General features: G+C 60.5%; 2 protein-coding genes across 2 annotated transcripts in view; both read left to right on the top strand.

The window, feature by feature from the left end:
• Positions 1-9745, top strand: part of SEZ6L (seizure related 6 homolog like) — a gene marked incomplete at both ends in the record, with an annotated part of 34944 nt that extends 25199 nt beyond the window's left edge. The window contains 14 exons of the mRNA XM_080628836.1: positions 1731-1923; positions 2412-2597; positions 2719-2884; positions 3714-3880; positions 4219-4413; positions 4503-4641; positions 5926-6122; positions 7525-7719; positions 7815-8006; positions 8232-8426; positions 8834-8866; positions 8999-9113; positions 9356-9458; positions 9716-9745. Of these exons, the coding sequence (XP_080484962.1) occupies positions 1731-1923; positions 2412-2597; positions 2719-2884; positions 3714-3880; positions 4219-4413; positions 4503-4641; positions 5926-6122; positions 7525-7719; positions 7815-8006; positions 8232-8426; positions 8834-8866; positions 8999-9113; positions 9356-9458; positions 9716-9745 (2106 nt within the window). The remainder of the gene's footprint in view (positions 1-1730; positions 1924-2411; positions 2598-2718; positions 2885-3713; positions 3881-4218; positions 4414-4502; positions 4642-5925; positions 6123-7524; positions 7720-7814; positions 8007-8231; positions 8427-8833; positions 8867-8998; positions 9114-9355; positions 9459-9715) is intronic.
• A 7991-nt stretch (positions 9746-17736) lies between these two features.
• On the top strand, positions 17737-21469 carry ASPHD2 (aspartate beta-hydroxylase domain containing 2; the record flags this gene model as incomplete). The annotated part of the gene is given in 4 exon segments (XM_080628913.1): positions 17737-17786; positions 17788-18602; positions 20478-20591; positions 21360-21469. Coding segments are annotated over 4 exon segments (1089 nt in total).
• Between the last annotated feature and the right edge of the window lie 1759 nt (positions 21470-23228).

Here is a 23228-nt window from a genome sequence, read left to right as displayed (position 1 = left end):
TGTCCTCAGCACACGGCACCCTGCAAAGGGAGACGCCGCAGCACTGAACAGCTCCATCTCTTCTGCAGAGCTCTGCAGGCTGGAGCTGCTCCTTGAACCCCCTTCCCAGCAGCAAGGCATGGGGGGAAAGAGCATCTTGGTGGCACTGAGCTGCTTGAGAGCTCTCCTGAGCGTTTCTCTTTCCGGTTTCCCAGAGCGATTCGGTGCTGGACAGTGTGTGTGATGCTAGCCATCAGAGGAAGCCAGTGGGGAGCCGGTTTGTCTTTGAGTGATTGCAGAGCAAAATGTGTTTTAGAAACACCCTGAAAATGTCTTCGCAGTGATTCAGACCCAGCTCAGGAAGCAAAGCTCTGCCCCAGTGGGAGCTGGGGGGACCCATTCACTTTAGCATCCCTGGATACCATGCTCCAAATAATTCATCCCTGATAACACTGAATTCATTCCAGTTATTAATAATCAGACCTGAGCCATGGCACCAGGCTCAGTGTGTGCACAGTGTGCTATGGGGGGCATGTTTTCAGGACAAAAGAAGAAAGGACCTGGGGGGCAGGCTGGGGCCTGGGGCATGCACTTGGCTTGTGCTGCTGACGCACTGCACAGTGTCCATGAGGACTGAGGCCTGCCCTGCCCTGCAGCAAGGACCAGAGGCTCTGCAGTGCCCCAGCATCCTGCTGCAAAATGAGGCAAAAAGTTAAAAGGATGAGTTAAAAGGATGCTCTGGGGTGAGCCCAGTCAGGCTCTGACCCAGCCTCAGCCTTTCCAGGGCTTGTGGACCTCTGGGGCAGGCAGGGAGTTACTCAGTGGGGTTGGGGTTGTTTCTGCAGTGGAAATCTCCCTTATTCCAGCAGAAGGTCAGAGGATGCCAAGGACTGCTGGTGGCCCTTGGAGCCAGGCACATCCCCACCTCGTGCACAGGAGACAGGCACAATTGTGACAACAGCAGCAAATCCTTCCAGTCACAACATGATCGGGAGCGCTCGCAATCACGGGCTAAGGCTGTGGTGTGAGCTAAATATAGAGCCTTGATCCTCGCACACTTAAGGAAACAAATGATCTGATGAGCATCTTTCTGCTGAAATATGAGCCCATTTATTAAGCTAAATGGACGTGAAATGCAAATGTGAGGTTACTTTTCAGCTATTTCCAAATAATAATTAAAGCCTTTTGGGACCGCTCATTAGGCACATTTGCCGCGACTCCCCAGTGTGGAGGAGGGATCCTGGGGAGGATCCCTGGTGAGCACCAAGCCCTACGTACAAACGTACCCTGGTTTGGTTGCAGACCTGCCCTGCTGGGACCAGTGAGCCTGCTTCTCGCCCCATTCTATGGTGCCTCGAGGTGCAGGGCTGCTACCAGGGTAGATGCAGGTGGAACTGGGATCCACATACCCTGACTCATCCCACCACTTCATGTTCCTCCTGTCTAACCTTGCTTGCCTGCTCAAGCCCCCAGTTTCAATAGGGAAGCAGATGCGGTCACCTTGTGCTGCACAGAAGCATCCAGCTTCAAAACACATCTCAAGTGTGCAGCTCCAGCCCCCTGTGCCCGCAGTCCCAAGGGAAGAGGTCAGCAGTTATAGGGGTCCTTTGGGCTCATGCTGTGCACAGGCAGCTCCATCACCACTGAACAAGCAGCTCCTGTCTGCGGTGACCCCCATGCTCTGTATGTTCATGACTGGGATGGGACCCTCACCTTCACCCCACAGCTCATGGATCTCTGCTCCCACCCAGGTGAAGAGCGTGAACCTGTCGGACGGGGAGGTGCTCTCCATCCGCGGCGTGGACGGCGATGCCCTCGTGGTCCTGGCCAACCAGACGCTGCTGGTGGAGGGCCAGGTGATCCGCAGCCCCACCAACACCATCTCCGTCTACTTCCGCACCTTCCAGGATGAGGTGGTGGGGACCTTCCAGCTCCACTACCAGGGTGGGTGCCTCGGTGCCAGGGGTGCACGAGGAGGGGTGGGATGGGGTGTTGGTGCTGTGGGACTCAGCCTGCAGTGATCGGGCTCCTGTATGACTGTGTGCCTGTGCTCAGAGCATCACTGGGGTGGGTGGAACAGCCCACGTTGTGCCCAGAGCAGAGGGTACAACACGCACTGATGTCCCAGACCCCAGCGCTGGCTGAGCTCCTCACATCCTCCCTGCCCCATCTCTGTCCCCGTGCAGCAGCTCCTCCTGCACAGCTCAGCCTGCGGGTCTATTTTTTCCTTAAAGAGCTATAAAAAATAGATGAGTTCAAGCGAATTCTCTCTAAAATAGAAACCGGGTCTGGGCAAAAGCAGTAACAGGTTGAGAAGCAGCAGCATGGCCTTTTGCCGGTGCTCCGCAGCCGGCACCCGCAGCGAGGGCTGTCACTGTCCCGCCCTCTGACTGCGACAGCCCCAAGCTCCGAAATGTGCGTGCTCGTTGCAGTGTTTATGCTGAGCTGCAACTTCCCACGGAGGCCCGACTTCGGAGACGTCACCGTGATGGATTTGCACTCGGGGGGAGTTGCTCATTTCCACTGCCACCTGGGCTATGAGCTGCAGGGTCCCAGGGTGCTGACGTGCATCAACGCGTCGAGGCCACACTGGAGCAGCCCGGAGCCGATCTGCTCAGGTATGCGCCTCATCAGCCTCTGTGCCGGGGAATACTGGGATCGCCAAGGGGAAAACGAGGGCTGTTTCCTCCCTGCCGTGAGTTGAATGCAGCCCTGGAGAGCCGTGCTCTGTGTTGGCAGCGCCCTGCGGCGGGACGATCCGGAACGCCACCATCGGCCGCGTCCTCTCGCCCAGCTACACCGGGAACCAGTCGAGCAGCATGTACTGCGTGTGGGCCATCGGGGCCCCCCCGGGCCAGAAGCTGCACCTCCACTTCGAGAAGCTCCTGCTGACAGAGAGGGACAGGTAAGGCTCCGGAGCCGCTCGTAAGCGCGGTGCCAGGTCTGTGGGGAGCCTGTTTCCCATGGGAATGGGGGGGCTTTGCTCTGCCTGGGCTGAGGAGCAGGGAGCTTCGCTGGGACCTGAATACACCAAAACCTGGAAGCTCCAAACTGGTTTCAGCCCCGGCCCGGTCACACCTCCTGCCCCTCTGGTGCCTGGTCTGTAGGATGAGAGCTGGGATGCTGTGGGGCAGCACTGACCCAAGCTCAGGGTGCAGCACGGAGGAGGCAGAGGATGGTGGGGATGGGGCAGAGAAAGGGAGGTTCATGATCTGTGTGTTCGTGCGCTCAGGAGGCACAACAGGTCTTGGGCAGGAAGAGCTGCAAAAAGCAGCCGCAGAGCCTCAGTCTCTATATCCAGGCCCTGAGCTTTTTGCCAGGGGATGTTGCAGGTTTGATCCTCCTGGCTGAGGGGTGATGCCGTGTGCTGTGTGCTGTGTCACACTGCCCCTTTCCTCTCCCCAAACACCCACTGCTCAGCACCACGGTGCAAGAAGCTGTGAGTCCCACGCTACAGCACCCATAACACAAAGAACACGCTTATGGTGCTGATCCTTGTGTTTAAAGAGCATTAGCATTCAGTCTGGTAACAGGCAATAAAGCAGGTTTATGGCTTGTAGTAAAATGAAAGAATAAAGCCCCTATTTATGACACAGTAAAAGAGACTTATCTGGTTGGTGATCGTTTGTTTGCATGGTTCCTTTACACTGCTGTGCTCCGGGAGCGCTGGAGCTGGCGAGGAGGGGAGTGTGGGGCCACTTCTGCCATGTAACATGCCGTGTCCTCCGGTGCAGGATGGTGGTGTACAGCGGGGACACGAACCAGTCCGCGGTCCTCTATGACTCACTGCGTGCTGACAGCGTGCCCTTCGAGGGGGTGATCAGCGACGGCTCCTCCATCAGGATCGACTTCCTGGCTGAGGAGCCTGCGGCAGCCACAGCTTTCAACATACGCTTCGAAGGTGATGAGCTCTCATTTGGTACCCGCAGCAATCCCAGCTCAGCAGACACAGCAAGTGGTGACACAGCAGTGCGTTACTGGTGCTGGTACACAGTGGAAGTGGGGTTTGGTTAAGCCCGTGCGGCTCAGGACAGATTAACTGTTGTTAATCCTAATTGCCTGTAAAATTCGCTGTGGAAAAGGCCATCCGTGCATGGTGGGATGAAGGGTTTGTAGCTGGGGATGAGCCCAGGGCTCATTGAGCACACCCCAGAGCTGAGGCAGTGAGGGGCAGGGGAAGGCAGCGCTCCCCCATCCAGCTCCATACCCCTATGGCTCATGGGGGATCTTCTCTTCCAGCCTTTGAGCGGGGCCACTGCTACGAGCCCTACATCCAGAACGGGAACTTCACCACCTCGGACCCCACCTACAACCTGGGCACCACGGTGGAGTTCACGTGCGACCCCGGGCACTCCCTGGAGCAGGGTCCTGCCGTCATCGAGTGCATCAACATGCGGGACCCGTACTGGAACGACACGGAGCCGCTGTGCCGAGGTCAGTGCCAGCACCGCAGGGTGATGCTGGCTGCTGGTACAAGCATCCCCTGGACCCTGCTGAGCCCTGCCTGCCTCTCGCTCATGCAGCCACGTGCGGGGGGGAGCTGACTGCTGTGGCCGGTGTGATCCTGTCCCCAAACTGGCCAGAGCCCTATGCGGAGGGGGAGGACTGCGTCTGGAGGGTCCATGTTGGTGAGGAGAAGAGGCTGTTCCTGGACATCCAGCTGTGAGTAGCCCAGGATCTCTCTGCTCCACCAGTGCAGTATTCCCACTGCCCTTGCCCCAGGGATCTGCACCATTTCCCTGTTCTCCCCCTTGCAGCTTTCCTAATCCCCTATGATGTGCTCAGGGGAGGTCCAGGGCAGCAGCCAGGGCTGCTCCGAGTTCCAAGTGAAGTTACACCATCCACTGCAGTAGTTAATTGCTCCTGAGATGGCTTCTGAGTACTGTCACAGGCAGGCACATTCTGAGGTCAGACGGGAACAGGATTTGATGTTCAGGCTGGGAGCCCTTGGCATGATAATGCTGCTGATGCGAAGGGAATCTCCTCCGATGCTATTCTGGGTTCTCAAGGGGAGGGCATGTTGCAAGTAGAGGCTTAGAGTCATAACAGTTTCAAAGCTCCATGTAAAATCCCAAGTGGGAGCTCCCCGTGCACCTCTCCCAGCAATGTGGGTGCTTGGGCTGAGCAGAACTGGAGGCCGAGCACTCTGAAGTCATCAGACATAAATGTCACTGAGGAAATCGTGTTTGACAGAAAGCAGAGGTTTCCTATAAACGTCAGCTTGCCACGGGGATGAGCTGGTGCCTTCCAGGAACACTCTCAATAAAAGGGTTGGAGATCAGCTCAGTGCCTTCAGACGAGGCTGAATCACACGGCTGATGTGCAAGGCAGGGGTCCCGCAGAGATCAAGCATGTCCTGGGCCTCAGGTGTTGCACACACACTGCCCGGGCTGCCCAGAGAGTGCCTCTGACCTGATGGAGGTTCTGTGGGGCTGGGAGCATCCTGGTGCTTCCTATGGGAAGGGGAGGATGCAGGGTCCCTGCCCCAGCCCCTCCCGCGCTGTCCCGCACAGCGCTGGGTGCTGGAGGTGCCCCCCTTGCTGGTGCGCAGGATGCGAGCAGGGACAGGTGGAACCTGTGCCCATCCCAGGGGTTGAGCTCTCAACACCCTCACTATGGGCACCCAGCGGGCAGCCCGTCCTGGGGCTGCAGGGAGGAACAGCCGGGAAGCAGGGCTGGTGGCATCAGTGCATCCATGGGGATGTGCATCCATCACCCGCCCTTTGTGGAAGCAAGGAGAGCCCCGTTTTCCCCCCCAGCTTCAGGGGCAGCCGCATCCCTGCTGCAGAAGGGGTGGATGGAAGCTGCCGCCGGTGCTGGCTCTGGGCATGGAGCTGGACTTGACGCTTCCCCAGCCCTTCCCGGCCCGTCCCAGCCGCCCGTCCGCGGTCCGACACTGCCCCCTCGCGGCAGTCCGCGCACAGTCTCACCCGCTTCTCCCTCCAGCCTGAACCTCACCAACAGCGACATCCTCACGGTTTACGACGGGGACGAGCTCACCGCCCGCATCCTGGGCCAGTTCGTGGGCAGCAGCGGCCCGCAGAAGCTCTACTCCTCCAGCCCCGACCTCACCATCCAGTTCCACTCGGACCCGGCCGGGCTCGTCTTCGGGAAGGGGCAAGGATTCATCATGAACTACATCGGTACGGAGAGCGGGGCGCTGGGGGTGTCCCTGCCGCTGCTGTGCAGGTGGGGACCAGGACATGGACCAGGTTGTTCAGGCGCTGGGTTGCAAAGCAGGGAGAGCTGTGACTTCAGCACATCCCACCGAGCTCTGCAGACACCCCAGCCCTGCTGCAGGTCTCAGGGTCAGCCGCTGCTGGGGTGTCCCCTCTTCCACGCTGGCAAGAAGGCAGAGGCGGTTTTGGTTCCCATTAGCCCTGGTCTGGCTCAGTGAAACTGCGGAGCAGAACAGGGAGAGGAATTGTTGGTAATAGGTATACAGGACTCCCTTCCCACACACTCTGCCAGGCACGAGGCACTGCAGTGAGGTGTCCTCCCAGGAGGGGCCATGGAAGCCCACGGAAGGATGGGCTCCTGAGATGGCTGTTCACAGCTCCTTGCTCCAGAGAGGCTCAGACTGCCCTTGGAGATGTCTGTTTGCATCATCTTTTGGTGCAGCCACATCTGCCAGAGCAGGGAGGCTGATGCTCAAGGAAGGGACGAGGACTGGGAAGGGCACTTCTTCCCCAGCGCTGCCCCTGGTCTCGCCGCTGCCTCTGCCCAGCCTGGCTTCCCCTGGCAGGCTTCTTCCCAGCCTGTTTTCTGCCTGCTGCTGCCGCCGGCTCTCGTTAGGACCAGCAGAACAAGCTGCAATGCAGATCACCTGCGAGCCTGTAGGTCCCTCCTCACTGCACTGCAGCACGTGCAGCCAGGCTCAGCCATGGGCACCGGGCTGAGGGGGAAGCAGGACAGGAATCCTGCACCAGAGCAAACCTGCTGTGTCACGACCAGAGCCTGTACTGCTCCTGTGCCTGCAGCCAAAGCTGAACCCGCTGTGCCCACACTGCTGTGCTTGTCCTGATGCCAGCACTGATACTGCTTTGTTTCTACCAGCACAACCCCCTGCCTGCTTTTAGGATCAGGGCTGGGAAGCCCCCTTCACCCCACAGAGGGACTGTAGTGATAGGCCAAGGGGGAATGGTCTTAAACTGAAAGAACAGAGATTTAGGTTAGATGTAGGGAAGAAACTCTGGGAAGAGGGTGCTGAGGCGCTGGCCCAGGGTGCCCAGAGGAGCTGTGGCTGCCCCATCCCTGGCAGTGCTCAAGGCCAGGTTGGACACAGGGGCTTGGAGCAAGCTGCTCCAGTGGAAGGGGTCCCTGCCTGTGGCAGGGGTTGGAGCTGGAGGAGCTTTAAGATCCCTTCAACCCAAACCAGTCTACGAGTCTGTGATTCTACCTGCTGCTGCCCAGGGGCTGCATGCTGCATGTGCCATTTGCGGTGCATGGGGAGGGACGGGCACTTGGCAGAGCTGCGTGTCCACACTCCGTGGCTCCAAGGAGGGCTGCGCTTGCTGGCAACAGCAGCATCTCTCTTGGCTGCAGAGGTGTCCCGCAACGATTCCTGCTCCGACCTGCCCGAGATCCAGAATGGCTGGAAAACCACATCACACACGGAGCTGGTGAGAGGGGCCAAGATCACCTACCAGTGCGACCCGGGCTACGACATCGTGGGCAGTGACACCCTCACCTGCCAGTGGGACCTCAGCTGGAGCAGTGACCCCCCCTTCTGCGAGAAGAGTGAGTGCCCCAGCAGCGTGTGCTGCGTCCCCATCGCAGCCCCTGCCACCGCTGCCGGGCCTGGGGCTGCGGCTCAGGCGGCTTCTCCTCCCCAGTCATGTACTGCACGGACCCGGGGGAGGTGGAGCACTCGACCCGGCTCATCTCCGACCCGGTGCTGCTGGTGGGGACCACCATCCAGTACACGTGCAACCCTGGCTTCGTGCTGGAGGGCAGCTCCCTGCTGACCTGCTACAGCCGTGAGACTGGGACGCCCATCTGGACCTCGCGGCTCCCGCACTGTGTCTGTGAGTTGGGGCAGTTCCTCCCACCCTGCTGCAGCTCAGCTGCTCTGCCTGGGGGGCCAGGAAGCTTTTTCCTACAGCCAAGACCTTCCCTGGCTGCATGGGGTGGTGGAGAGCTTTGAGCTTCCTAAAGCGAGGTGGCTGAGACCTCGGGTGCCTCCCTGTGCCCCCCATGCTCATCTCTCAGCTTACGCCCTGGGGCTCATCCCGGGACCTATTCCCTTTCAGCTGAGGAGTCGCTGGCCTGCGATAACCCAGGACTGCCGGAAAATGGCTACCAAATACTTTATAAGCGCCTCTACTTGCCAGGAGAGTCCCTGACCTTCATGTGCTACGAGGGCTTTGAACTCATGGGGGAGGTGACCATCAAATGCATCCTGGGGCAGCCGTCCCACTGGAGCGGGCCCCTGCCCATCTGCAAAGGTAACGTGGGGGGTGGATGTGGGACACAGGGACACCAACGTCTCTGTCCCCAGCCTGGGATAGCCCAAGGACCTTCATCCAGCTGCAGACCCAGCGGTTCTCAAAGTGGGACCTAAACTCCTCTGAGACCTGGATCTGAGCTGCACAAGCTCTGCTGCCCTGGGCAGGGGGAGAGAACCCCCCAGCCATGGTGCTGGCAGCGCAGGGCAGGCCTGGCTGCTCGCTGCTTTGCCGCTTCCCATAGGCGTTTGCTCATCTCAGCAGGGATGCTCTCTCTGATTAAAACCTGCAGGTCCCCCATGATGTGGGACCAAATGGGGCAGGGATACCCTGGGGCTGGGGTCCCCATGCAGCAAGCACCCAGTCAAACCCAGTTACATACCAGTAACTCTCCATTTCTCTTCCAGTGAATCAAGACAGCTTTGAACACGCCCTGGAAGGTGAGTGAAATGCATCCGGTGGATAAGCCTTGTGCAGCTAGAGCCTGTGTGGAGCCAGGAGAAGGGAGGGGAGCAGCAGAGGGGATCACAGGGTGTTTGCGAATGCCAACCTGATAGATCTTGTCCTTTTAGTAGCAGAAGCTGCCGCAGAGACGTCTCTGGAGGGAGGAAACATGGCCTTAGCCATATTCATCCCGGTGCTGATCATCTCCTTGCTGCTGGGAGGAGCCTACATCTATCTCACAAGGTGAGGAGTGCAGTTGGGCTGGGGGTGGTGGTGGAAGACATGGGGCCATGGCTGGAGCTTGCTCAGCATCACAGAATGGTTTGGGTTGGAAGGGACCTTCACAGCTCGTCGAGTCCAACCCCTGCCATGAGCCCCGGGAATGGTCCCGGGGAGCAGGGCACTGAGCCGGGATGTGGGATGTGGGAGGCCGGGGCTGTTCGTGCTCCGTTCTGTGCAGCCCGGTGACTCCAGCTCTGCCGCAGGTGTCGGTACTACTCCAGCCTCCGCCTGCCCCTCATGTACTCCCACCCCTACAGCCAGATCACGGTAGAAACGGAGTTCGACAACCCCATCTATGAGACAGGGGTGAGTGCTGCTGCGCCCGCTGCTCCCAGCACCGTCCTGATGGGAGCCACGGGTCGTGCCGGGTGTGCAGGATGTTCAGAGCAATGGGAGGCTCCATCCCTGTTGCTCCCAGTGGCCGGGTGCGCTGCAGGGTGTGGGTAGGGAAGGCTTCACTTCCCCGGGAGCAGAATAACACTCGGGGCTTCTCTTTCCATCTGGGAGCGGTGGGATTATCCTGAAAAGCAGCTGCTCCTCAAATGGCTTTTCCTTCTCTCCAGGAAACAAGAGAATACGAAGTTTCGATATAAGGACAGTGGTAAGAGAGTCTCTGGCTGCAAACTTACTGTGCTCTCATAGACCTTCCTCAGTAACTAATCCAGAGCCCACGTGGAGTTTGGTTGGACCCCTGGCCCTGCTGTTGTCTTTCCTTTTGCCTCTTTCTGGAAGATTTTACTGTTTTCTTCACTGTATTTATTCTATTTAAGCTGGGGTAGGTGTGCTGCAGAGCCCGGGCGCAGGCAGCAGCGGGGCAGGGCTGGGTCCAGCGAGGCTAGGGCAGTGTGAGGGGCTCACACTGTGTCCCCCCGCACGGTGACATCCCCTGGCTCTGTTCACACGCACACAGTGGGGTTATTGCGGTTCTGGTGTCAGAATTAAACCCGTCTCCATTGCAAGAGCCTGCAGGCCATTGCTGGGAGCCGAGGTTTGCCACAGGGTCCCACCAGGCCTCCCCACCCCGCGGCTCCCAGCTCCCCTCTTCCCAAGCAGGAGCCGCAGTGGGTTGTGTGCCAGCAGCACAGGGACTGTCCTGGCTGTGGAAGCAGAGCGTGGCTCAGGAACGCTGCCGGCCGGCACAGGGGATGGCCTGGCACACACTCGGCACATCCCGCTTTGCTTTCCCTGCTTTGCTTTGGATGCTGGAGAGGCAGTGGGCCAGGAGTCCCAGCTCTATGGAGAGGCATTAACCAGTGAGCCCAGCAGCCCGGAGCCGTGGGGAGCATCACACAGGGAACGGGAGCTCTGCAGTCTGTGCCTCTTTAGCCACGCTCACCATGACCCTTGCCATGAGAACCCAGCGGTCTCTCCTTACCCCTCAGTAGCATCTCAGGGTAAGCAGGATGGGCTACAGGGGGGTCCCCAGCATACAGATGGTGGTGCCAGGCAGGCACCAAGGCTGTGCAGCCCACCCAAAGGTCTGTAGCTCCCACCTGAAGCCCCCATGCTGGGGCTCCTGGTGGGACAGGCAATGGAGAGGGGATGGAGATGAAGGTTATTGGGGCAGGAATGGCAGGCAGTGCCTGGCTCTGGCACAGACCAGCCCATGGGGAGCAGGACAGGCAGGAATCAGCCCCTCAAAGCAGGTACCACCACAGGCAAACCCCAGTTGGAGCCTCAGCATCCTCTGCACTCTCCCACTGCCTTCACCCCTGCCAGAGCCAGACACCACAGGGCTGCCTCCCATCCCCATGGACCCCTAAGGGCCACCTCCTCCCCAGGCCCCCATGCCACCAACCTCCATAGCCAGGCCCTGGGGAGGGCAGCGAAGCCACCAACGTGTCCTGGGCTGCTGGTGCCTCTCCTTTGCCCCTGTAGAACAGCAGTTGTAACCACGGGAGGCTGGTTTAGTTCCGGGGTGGTTCGTGCATCTCTGCAGTGTACAGCTGAGACTGAGGGGTGGTTTTTTCCTTTAAAAACAATGAATGTGTGTTTGTAATTTGTAAAGGTTAAAAAAAAAAAAAAAAGGAAAAAAAAAGAAAAAACGTGCCAAAAATGTACGAAGCATTTCATTTCCCTTCATACAGGTCTGTTTTTATAAGAACAATGTGAAAATTGCTGGGATTAAATATTTTTGAACATGATGAAGTGCTTCCGTGGGGAGCTCGAGCGTTCAGTGTAACCTCGGTGTAAACTGTTCTGTGGTTTAATGTGTGGAACCAGTGTGCAGAGCCCGGGACCGCAGGCAGGGTCCCACTGATGCACAGGGGGAGCTGTATCCTGCCCTGGTGCAACCCCATAGCGTCCCCCTGCTCCCATGGGATGCAGTTGTCCGAGCCTGGCTGGAACAGGGGCTGAGGCTCAGTGCTGGGGACATCCCTCCTCCATGGGGCACCCCATGGGAGCCAGCACCGGCTCCCCCTGACCCCATCCTCTGCCTGCACCAGCCCAGCCCCAGCACTGCCTCTTGGGGTGGTTGGGGTCTGCGTCCTGCCCATAGCACTGGGACCCCACTGGAGATCCATGGCCACAACACAGAGGATGTGCAGAAGGTCTGGGGAAGCCCTATGAGGCGGGGGCTATGGGGACCCATCCAGCTCCGCAGCAATGACCCATAGCTGTCACCTGTGCTGGCTGGGGCAGGGTGGCTCCCCATAACCACAGGGAGAACATGGGGGGCTGCCTTGCCTACCTCCATATGGCTCCACACCAGTTGCATCCTGCGCTGCTGCCGTGCCAAGGAGCAGGGTCATGGGGACATCCCAGCTAAATCCAGTGTTCAAGGCCAGGTTGGAGCAAGCTGCTCTAGTGGAAGGTGTCCGTGCCCGTGGCCCGTTGGAACTGGGTGAGGTTTAAGGTCCTTTCCAACCCAAACCATTCTATGATTCCATGAAACATCATTTCCCCGATGCCCGCAGAGCCCCAGGTTTCCCTGGCAGGGGCAGTGGCCATCAGGAACGGACAGAGGGGCACAACCCACCCAGAGCAATATCCTCTCTGCTGCCCAGCCGAGGAAACCTGGAGCTTCCCATCCACCCCTGCACGACCAACATAACAATCCCGTGCTCTCCGAATGTTTTCAAGCAAGGCTGTGATGTGCCATCAGATAATGGCTTCGTTTAGCAGCTGTCAGGCTAATGCGGAGGGGCGCGGGAGCCAGGGCTGTGATGCGCAGCATTCCCGGAGGAGGGAGCTGGGGTTATTTTTGGACAGGAATTGCAAGGGAATTAAAATGAAAGGGGGGGGGGGGGGGAATATCTCGGTGCTGCCGCTGCTCCGCGGTGACGTAAAGCAGGAGCCCAGCTCCAGCCTCCCGCTTTGTGCTGCGGATTGCGCTGTGCCCGGGCGCAGCAGCCGCAGCCGTTACCCACCTCTGCCCTGCGGGAGGACACAGAGTGCTCGTCCCTCAGCCATCACGTACACAAAGGACCCCGTGAGCACCCACCTGAGCTCGGGGATGCAGCAGCAGGGACCCCTCATGCAGGGCAGCGTGTCCCAGGGCTCATGGGCCATAGCTGGCTTTCATTGCATCCATTCAGTGGCCACATTCCTGCACCTTCCAACACTGCTGGGTTGTTTCTCAGCAGGAGCCAAAGCAGTTTGGGGGATCCATGCAGAGGATGGAGAGCTGGGAGAGCAGCTGACCCCAGCCCCAGCTCTGCTATGGGCTTTGCTCAGTGCTGGAGGCAGGAATCGGCTGTGGGGTACCCACAGTCACTGGTGCCAGCAGTGACAGAGCCCTGTGGCGGTGCTGGCATCTTTCTGTGCAGCATCAGAGCAGCAGAAGCGTGGAGTATGACTAAAGAGCAAAGAGCGGGGGCTCAGGGCTGCGCTGTGGAGGAGCAATGCTCAGGGGCAGGAATGCTGAGGGGGGAGGCAGGGCTGTGCCGTACACCCGTGCTCAGCATCCCACACATTGCCTGGGCACAGGCTGGTCTGGAGGGCACTCAGGGAGCAGGAGCCTGCATGATGCTGATCTCCTCGGCTCAGGGAGCACAGAAAGGGCCCCTCCGGGAGCACGGTCCCTGCTCCAACCTAAACACTCCGGGAAACCCTGCCCTGGCACAAGCAGCATAGGTTTGGCTGCAGCTGCATCCTGGCAGCAGCTCAGGAGGATATAGGCTCGTGCCTGCCGCAGGAGAACATCCCCGGGAAAGGGAGAAGGAACCGCTGGAGCCAGGAGGCTGCAGAGCTGTGCCAAGAGCATCCCAGGGCTGTCCCAGCCCTTCTGCCATGGGATGGTTCCTGTGCCTGTTATCCCTGCCCAATTGGCACCTGCCAGACCCTTGTCCTGCCTTCAGCCCAGTGACCTTCCTGGTGCCCAGGTACAGAGGAGCTGGGCTCACAGCTCTATCCTGCAGCCACTCCATGGGTGCTGTGGATGGGTGCTCCAGGGGATCCCAGCTAAGCCATTCAGCCCTAGGAGGAAGAGGACCAAGCAGCATCCTAAAGGTAGAGGAAAGACAAGGGCAGCTCATCCTGCAGACAAAGGAGGAGCAGCAGAGCTGAGGCCTAGGGCCTGGAGGGGCCCAACGAGGAGCAGAAAGCAGAAGGCAGATGGAGGGGAGAAAGAATGGGACAGGCCCAGCGCCGAGAGCCAGCAGACTTGGTGACAGAAGGATGCGGTGCCTGCCAAGAGCAGGAGGTGTGGGCTGGGGCCTGGGAAAGAGCAGGAGGGAATAAACTCACCCTCCCTTCATCCTGCAACATGTGATGCTGCCAGGACCCTGCAGGAGCAAACCGGGGGGGGGGGCTGGCTCAGGGAATGTGCTCGTGGGATCACAGGGAAACACCAGGAGCGGACAGGAGGCAAAAATGTGCCAGGACAGAAACTAAGGCACAGTTTGGGTCTGCAGTCACTGGGGATGAGGTTGCTCCAGAGCAAACACACGCACAGCAGCTTATCTAACACTGTGGAGGTTGGTGGAAGGATTTAACCGGAGCTCCTGGATTTAACAGTACTCACTTAGGTGAAGGGGAAATGGATTGGGGAAGAAAAAAGCCATCAGGAAGCAGAAAGGCTCACAACGAACTGGTTCTCCAACAGCATTTAAAGAGCTCTTAAGGGATGCTACAAATTGCTAAATCACATCCTTGCTGAGGCACACCCTGGCTGCTCCTGTCCCCTGCAACCAGGCACATGCATCCTCGGGAAGTAGTATCCTGGGTGCTGCATTTCCCCCCGTGCCTGTGTCTCTGCAGCCAGCACTCTCTGCATCCCTGGACACCTGCATCTCTGGAGCCAACATCCTGCACATACCAACTGCTGCATCCCTAATAGTCTGTGTCCCCGGAGGCAGGATGCTGCATGCCTACATCCCTGCGTACTCCCACCCCTGGGGCCCGCACCCCCTGCATCCCGACCACTGCAGCCCCCGGTGCTGCATCCCTGGACCCTGATCTCCCTGCACGTCCTGCTGCACCCCGGGGTGCCTCTGCCCGTGTCCCGATCCCGGGGTGCCACAGCCGGGCGGATGCTCCCCCGGGTACCAGCATCGCGTCCGCCTCCCGCCGCTCCATCCCCAGGACCACCACCCGGGTGCCGCAACCCCGCCGTTCCCGCGCGGTGCGGGAGCGAGGTGCGGGGGCGCGCCGCGCCGCCCCGAGGCCGCGGCGAGGGGCGGGCGGGCGGGCGGTGCCTCGGCCGGGGCCCGCAGGCTGCCGGCCCGGCGCGGTCCCTCCTGCCCGGGCTGATGGGAGTTGTGGTCCGCGGCGGCGGGAGCGGAGCGGAGCGGCGGGGAGCGGCGCGGAGGCTCCGCGGGGCGCGGTGCGGGCTGCAGGTCGGTACCGCCGCAGCGCAGCGCACGGTGCGGGGCACGAGGCGGGGGGGGGGGCGTGCGGCGGGGCGGGAGCGGTGCCCGCGGCGGGGGCTGAGCCCGGCTCCGCCCGGCCGGGCCGGGGACGCTGCTCAGGGCCACAGCGGGGTAGTGGGTGCCCCCCGCCCGCTGCGTGACACGCGGGAAACCCGCACCCCGGGCAGCGCTGCCGCACCGCTGACACGCGCGGATGCCACCATGGATGAGACCGGCGCCGGTGCCACCGCCGGGGTGGCACCATGGGGAAGGGGTGAAGCCCCCTCTGGAGCAGCCGGCAGCACCCCAGCGCCCCGAGGAGGCTCCGGTGCTGCTCCCGAGGCGATGCCAAGCCGAGGACACCCCACCACGCATCCTCATCGCACATCCCCGTCACCACGGGGCCCACGGCCTGGGGAGCCCGGCCGTGCTGAGCGGAGCCTGCCTGCCCCGGGCGATGCCGGGGTCCCCATGGAGCCACCGAGGTGCAACTTTTGCTGCATCGAAGCCTCTGTGCCTTCATTATGTAACGGCGCTGCTGCCTGGCACGGTGCTCGCCTCCACGTCCTGCACAACTTCAGTGCAGCCTGGAATCGATTCCACTCTCCTGGGCTGGCTCTGCCGGCCGCTACAACCCTTTCCTTGGGTCTCAGACCAGGGGTGCCGGGGTCGCTGCCTGCCTCGCTGCAGGGTGACAGCACCGAGCTGCCCAGCAGCAGGTCCCGGCCATGCAGCACCCACCCTGTGCTGGCACTCGGGGCCCTGCCCTGTGGAAGGTGGGTTGGGGCAGGTTCACACCAAGGCTGCCTGTGCCACTGCAGGGGGTGGCTGCATCCCAACGGGAGGCTCTGCACGGAGCATCCCTGTGCAGCCCTGAGAAGATCCTGGCTACCAGGCTCGGGGCCAGGCAGCTGCATACAAGCACAGGGGCTCACATCCCTGACTGCGCTCCTGGTCTCCCCCTGGTTCTCCCCTTCTGAGGTGCTGGCAGCAGCGCTGGGCAGCAGTGGGGCTGTGTTTGTGCTGTGCCGCCCTTGTAGGGGACCCCGAGGCTGTGGGACTCCCCAGCTGTGCTCCCTGCACGCTGGCTTCATCTATCAGCTTCTGAAGGAGCCTGGCTGCTGCTGTCAGGGCGAGAGCCACCCTGAATACAGATCATGGCAGGGCCCTGCCAGCATTCCCAGGCATGCTCTGGCACTACCAAGGAGCATGGGGGGATTGTGCCGGCCTTAGGGAATACCCCTGGGTCTGGCTGCACCCTGGGAGCCAAGGCCTAGGCTGGAGAAAGCAACATGTCCATAGGAATGGCAGCCAGTGGGGATGCGGAGAAGTTACCTTAACATTCTCAGGAGGCTGTGAATGCCATGTGGATTGCTGATCCCGGGATGGGGCACCAGGCAGCGTGCTGCAAGGAATGGATGGAGGAAGGTTACTGTGGGTGTAAAACTGCCCCAAGCCTGTGCCCCCAGCCCTGCACCAGGTCCACAGTGGCAGGGTCGGGTCCCAGCCAAAGCTCCACAAGCTGAAGCACATCACCATTGCCAGCAGCAGGGAGATGCACGGTCATTAACGGGCTGCAGGACCTCAGCTGGGAGGGGTTGGATGGTATTTGCCTTCCTTCCCTGCTAATAAACCCATCCTACTCCTTCAATCAGTGCTCCCACCAATGAGCTCCCACGGCATCTCCCTCCCCCCTACCTGTATCATCCTTGTGCTGCTCAGATGGGAGCTGTTTGCCCTTCAGCTCCTGCCGGGCCGCATCCCCCTGCCCTGCCTGGCACAGCACTAGCACACAAGAACCGGCTGGGAGCCCCTGTCCTTCACCCTACATTCAGTGCTCCGGGGCAGGCTGTGACCCTCCACACAGCCCAGCCTGAGCATCTGCTCAGTGTGCAGACCTGACCCGTGCACCTCCTGTTCAGCTGCTTCAGCTGCTGCACGTCAGCGATTACAGGGCTCTCCTCTGGGACTGGCAGCGTGCCGAAGGCCAGGGTAGCTCCCAGCATGTTCCCAGCCGGGTCTGTGTTTCCATTCCATTCCTCACCCCCCCTTTGCCTCCCCTCCAGCTGCTCCGAGGTGCCAAGGGATGGAGCGTGGGGTGAGCAAACATCAGTTGTGGTTTTGAGGAGCTGGAGCATCTTTTGCCTGGGCCCCCTTGTCCCCGAGTACCCTCATCCTGCTGGCCAAGCCTGGGCTCCTGCATCCCACCTCAGGGCTGTCAGCTGGGTGTCTGGAGGGAGAATCACTTCAGCACATTTAGATCAAGGAGATAAACTGATGTGCTGCTCGATAGGGCTGTTAAGTGTCTGTTCCCAGCTTTGCCCTGCTGCCTTGTCAGCCAGGTTTCAGATATGATAAGGCAGGAATGGAGGAGAGAAACTGGGGAGGGCAGGAGAAGAGATGGTTGCCCGGGGGTGGTGGGAGCGAGGGGTGAGAAAGATCTTCCCTTGTATTTTCCATTTGGATATTTGTGGAGGATGCTGTTGGGAGGGATGGGGGTTTCTCAGCATGGGCTGATCTTGGGCTCTCGGGTTCCTTATCCATCATCCCACATAGGAACCGGTGCCCCCGGCTGCAGGGTCCCCAGGGGGAAGCTGCCTCCCTGACTCCTCCGGGTTTCTCTCCCCAGAGCCTCCCTCCAGCGCTGCCTCTCAGGATGATGGTGCCAGGAGCACCAGTGGGGACCCTCCCGGCACATCACTGCTGACGCCCTGCACCTTCCCTGGTGCTGCTGCTGCTGCTGCCGCCCATGCCGGGCTCCCGCTCCCCCATGGCAGCCCCGGTGCCGCTGCATGGTGTGGGTGCCCCCGAGGCCCTCGAGCTCTGAGCGCCGCGCGCCGCTGCACCACCATGTCCATGGAGTGGCTGCTGGACTGGAGCTGGTCCCTGGATGGGCTCCGGGATTTCATCGCCACCGGCATCCAGTCCTTCCGGGACTGCGACGCCACGGCCCTGGCCGCGGTCGCCTGCCTGCTGGTGCTCTTCATGTGGTACTGCTACCACGTGGGGCGGGAGCAGCCCCGCGCCTACACCACCGTCAACGCCCTGATGCAGAGCGCCGAGGCCAACGGCGTGCAGAACGGGTTCGTGTTCTGCCACGCGCCCGAGTGCGCGCGCTGCACGCACCACGACGGCCTCAACCAGAAACTCTACCACAACCTGCAGGAGTACGCCAAGCGCTACTCCTGGTCCGGCATGGGCAGGATCCACAAGGGCATCCGTGAGCAGGGCCGCTACCTCAACAGCCGGCCCTCCATCCAGAAGCCTGAGGTCTTCTTCTTGCCGGACTTGCCCACCATGCCCTACTTCTCCCGGGACGCTCAAAAGCACGACGTGGAGTTGCTGGAGCGCAACTTCCAGACCATCCTGTGCGAGTTTGAGACCCTCTACAAAGCTTTCTCAAACTGCAGCCTCCCGCAAGGATGGAAAATGAACAGCACAGCCAGCGGGGAGTGGTTCACCTTCTACCTGGTGAACCAGGGCATGTGCGTGCCCAGGAACTGCAGGAGATGCCCACGGACGTACCGCTTGCTCGGGAGCCTTCGCACCTGCATTGGCAACAACGTCTTTGGGAACGCATGCATCTCCGTATTGAGCCCGGGCACTGTCATCGCCGAGCACTACGGACCCACCAACATCCGCATCCGCTGCCACCTCGGTGAGTGCCCGGTGGGGGTCATCCTGCCCCGAGTGGTGTGGGGAGTGCTGGGATCCCAAAAAGGCCTCTTGTACCCTGAGGTTGTGGAATCCCATGGTTTGGGTTGGAAGGGACCTTAAAGCTCATCCAGCAGCTTGCTCCAAGCCCCTGTGTCCAACCTGGCCTTGAACACTGCCAGCGATGGGGCAGCCACAGCTTCTCTGGGCACCCTGTGCCAGCGCCTCAGCACCCTCACAGGGAAGAGCTTCTGCCTAAGAGCTCATCTCAGTCTCCCCTCTGGCAGGTTCAAGCCATTCCCCTTGGCCTGTCCCTCCAGGCCCTTGTCCAAAGCCCCTCTGCAGCTTTTCCCTTAAGGGGGCCACCAATTGCATCCCCAGGGCCAGCTCAGGTTTGCTGTGCTTTGGCCTGAGGGCGGTTTGGGGCTTGGGCGGCAGCATCCTCCCTAGGAGAGGCTGGTGCTCAGTGCCCGACCTCCCAGGGTCCCCAGCTCAGCCCTGTGAGCGTTTCACCTCCTCCTCCTGCCAACCTGGGCTCTTGCTGCTGCGAGATTCGGGGGTCTTGGGATTCCGGGTGCACTCCGGGAGATGTGAGCAAAGATCCTGCTTTGGTGCGGATCGGGGTGGGGGTCCCGGGGTATCCCCTCGGGTGCTGGGCACTGGATGGTGGCGCCGGGCTGCCGGGATGGGAGCTCCTGCAGGCACAGATGGCGGGACTGGAACCGGCACAGACCGTGCTGGAGGAGGCACCGCACGGGCTCTGCTGGCAAACACCGACCACGGCACAGCCAACTCCTGGGTAAACACGCTCCGGCAGTGACTGCCCATTTATCCACAATGGGAAGCAGCCGGAGAGCAGATCCGAGGAGCCTTCGAGGCCTGGGGACCTGGACAATGGCTCTGGCCTCGCTCTGGGGCACTGGGGAGATGCGTCCCCTTTGAAAGGGGCTGAGAGCGGTTCCGGGGGGAACCGATGGCTCAGACCTGCGCCGGCAGCAGCACGGGGCTGGGATCAGCTCTAGGGCTGGAGCAGCATGACCTGGGGACATGAGCAATGTGGATCATCCCCTTGTCCTTCCATGTTTTCCAGCTCCAGCCAGGACACAGTGCCATGCCCAGGGCACGCTGACATCCCCATCCCAGTGCTGGGATCAGCTCTTGCAGTGCCCAGGACATGGATGTGTTTAGGAGAAACCTGCCCTTTGATGCCAGCTCGCTCTGCAGAGCCAGAGCATCCGTCAGCGTGGGCAAAGGGCTCTCCAGGGTTCACTCCAACCCTGTGACTGCTGCTGAATGCACTGGGCCATGCAGAGGCACCAGCTCTGCCCCTCCAAGGGCCGGGCAGCATTCCCCAGGCTCGGGTGCCATGGAAGGCTGCAGGCTCAGCTCCCCCTTTCCAGCTGAAGCATCTCCAGCTGAGGCCATTGTGCAGGGAAAAGGCTTTGGTGTTTGACGGCTTTGAAGCATCCATGAGGAAAGCGGAGCAGCTTCTGCACTCCCGGCTCTCCCGGGAGGTTGAGACCCTGCTGCGCTGGCTGGGTTTTGGCATCTCTTTGAGATCCATTCCTGCTGTGTTGTTACCGGTTACGATTCACGTGAGCCCTGACCCCTTCCTCCACAATGGCAGCATCCCTGGGGCAGGGTGACTGCACCAGCTCCAGAGCCCCCGGCGCTGCAGGGCGATGGGATCAGCCCTCAGGCTGGCCTGGGCTGCACTCGTGCTTTAGGGACAGACCCATTTTATTTCTCAGGTTGTCCTGCCCATGCAGAGCCTCTTCCCCACGAGGGGTTTGCAATGGAGCTCCCTGTTCCCATTCCGGGCTGCTCCCTCATCGCAGGGAGCCCGCCCTGACCCTGTCCTCTCTCTTTGCGCACCAAGGTCTGAAGACACCCAGTAACTGCGAGCTGGTGGTGGGGGGCGAGCCCCAGTGCTGGGCCGAGGGCCGCTGCCTGCTCTTCGACGACTCCTTCCTGCACACGGCGTTCCATGAGGGTAAGTGAACCCCGAGGGGGCTCACGGTGCTCTGTGCTGGTGCCGTGCTGGGGCTGGGGAGCAGCAATGGTCTCCTTGAGATCCTCCAGGGCTGGGAAGTGCAGCTCAGGCTCCGGTGCTGCAGCTGCAGCATCCTCCGGCCCTCGCAGCATTCCCACAGCTGCATCAGCCCGGCACTGATGTGCCTGCGGTGCCTTTGTCTCCTGTGCAGGGAGAGCAGCTTCCCGGTGCCTGTTCCGCCTCTCCCGTCACTGACAGAGGCCGTTCCGCTCCAGCTCTCCCGGATTAACCGGCATTAGCTGCTGATGGCGCAACAGCCTTCAGCAGAGCTGCTCTGCGCAGGGGAGCGTGCGTGTGGAGGGAGTGGGAGAACAAAAGCTGCTGCTCCCACATCAGCCCTGCTGTGGGATTGGGAAGCGCAGCTCCGTGCAGAGCCGTGGGGCTGGGAAGGCTGGAACAGAGCAGCAGCAGCTCCCTGCAGGGCTCTGAGATGCAGCTGTGAGGAGGGCGAGCTCAGCATCCTGCCTGTGATGGGAAACCTCCAGATCCGATTGCCCAGAGCTCTGCCAGGAGGCCCTTACCCTGTGCTGGATGTGCTGGGCTCCCAGTAAGCAGCAGTTCAGGTGTTTACTGGGACCTGGCCCTGTGCTGGTGCACGCTCCAGATACAAGCAGCAGCCTCCCATCGTGGAGCCCATCACCCTTGTGCCGGGGCGAGCATCGTCCCATGGGAGCCAGGGCACAGCCTCACCGTGTGTTTCCATCCCAGGTCCCCCCGAGGAGGGTCCCCGTGTGATCTTCATGGTGGACCTGTGGCACCCCAACGTGGCCGCCGCTGAGCGCCAAGCCCTCGACTTCATCTTCGCGCCGGGACGATGACGGCGCTGGCCGGGGCAGTGGGTTCAAGGGCGGCCAGGCCAGCTCAGCGCCGGCACCAGATGGGAGCTGCCTCCCGGCGCACGGCCTCGGGTCCGGGCTCTTGTAAATGGAAACTGCGACGTGTCCCCGCGCCCATCCCTCCCCTCCATCATCGGCTTCAGGGATTCTTTTTGCCTTCCCTCCGTGGTTCAGTGCAGCACCACTCTCCTGCGTGTCACGTTGCTACTGTGTTTTGCGGTGTTCAGAAGTAGAGTAACAAAGCCAAGGGTGTTCGTTTGAATGTGATGATGTAAAACTTCTCGTGGTCATCAACCAAAAACCCAACAGACACACACCAAGACAGCGACCCAGCCAGCAGCCCAGCCCTGGCTTGCTCACAGTCCCTCGATCGATGGACAGATGCTGGGGGCTATAGGGGTCATAATGCATTCCCTAGGCAGGGGCTGCACAGTTGGGGTGGGTGAGGCAGTGCTCTGCCCACAGAGAGCTCTTGCACCACAATCCCCAGGGCTCCTGCTTCCTCCTCCTCCCATGGATTCCTGCTCTTTAATCTGAACCGAGGGTGTTATCAGTTACCTAAATCCCCTCCTCGCTTTATCTGCAACCTTCAGCTGTCACAGCTGGAGCTGGGAAGCCCCTGCAGGGGCAGGATGCTGTTTGGAATGTGGCGCAGGGCTTTTGTTTTCCATAGGCTAAGGCCAGGGAAGAAAGGAGAAGAGCTTCCCTCTGCTGCTCCATCTTCTCCTTTCCTCAAGCCAGGGCAAGTGTACAGAGGCAGCTCACACAGACCTGACAACAGAGGGAAGGTTTCCAAAGGCAGAGGCCCCAGTGTCCTGCGCACACAACCACCAACACGCTTCTCCCAAAGGCCCCCAGCACCCAGGGTGTGTTTGGGGTTCTCGGGGTACGGAGCTACCATAGGGTTTATAACACAGCACCCACGAAGCACAGCCTGTGACGCTCACCCCATCCTGCACCTCTGCTCAGGAGGTGGCTCCAGGGAGCCTGCGGGGAGGGAACGCAGCCCCTTCCCAGCACGGTTTCTGTACAGGCTTTTCAGTGATTGGATGCAGGACAAGGCCAAGGTTTCAAATACATCCGAGATGGTTTTTACACCTGTCCTGGTACAGACTATCTGACGTGCATGATTTCTACACGCATCGGCTGCCCGGCACCAGACCCTGCAGGAGCCGGTCACTGGCTCAGGGTTTGGTACCATTCATACAGTGGTGGATAAGCAAAGATTATCAATAAACAGTTGTGCTGAAAACAGACCGGGCTCTGCCTGCTGCTGTAACGAGTCCAGAGGCCAGGCTATCGCTGCGGGGTTGGATCCTGCTTCCTCCTGCAGCTCAGCAGGAGCTGGTGGGAAGAAATGGCTGGAAAAGTGGAAAGGCAGGAGGAGCTCCAGGGTGGGATGAGGCTGGTTTCAAACAGCCTCTCTGCAACACAACCATTAAGTCAAGGGCCTGGAGCTCTTCACTATCCTACCCCAAGACAACTTTCCTCTTAACAAAGGACAGCAATAGGTCCTGGTGGCCAGAGGCAGCTCAAGAAGCAGGAAGGGAAGAGAGCAGCCCCAGCTGTTCCACTGCCGACAGACGGCACAGCAGATTGTAGTGGAAGATCCCTGACAGCAGGCAAAAGCATCTATTTTGTGCTTTGCTGCTGTGCCAAAACTCCCTCCTGTCCCCCTCAGGCTTTTCCTTCAACTTCTTCGTGTTTCCCAATGGAGCTCCCAACCACTTCCCAAACACCC

The sequence above is a fragment of the Psittacula echo genome (assembly GCF_963264785.1).
Source record: "Psittacula echo genome assembly, chromosome: 13".
Taxonomy (NCBI): Eukaryota; Metazoa; Chordata; class Aves; order Psittaciformes; family Psittacidae; genus Psittacula; species Psittacula echo.
Note: the sequence above shows the minus strand (reverse complement) of the source record. Positions and strands in the feature narration are given on the sequence as shown.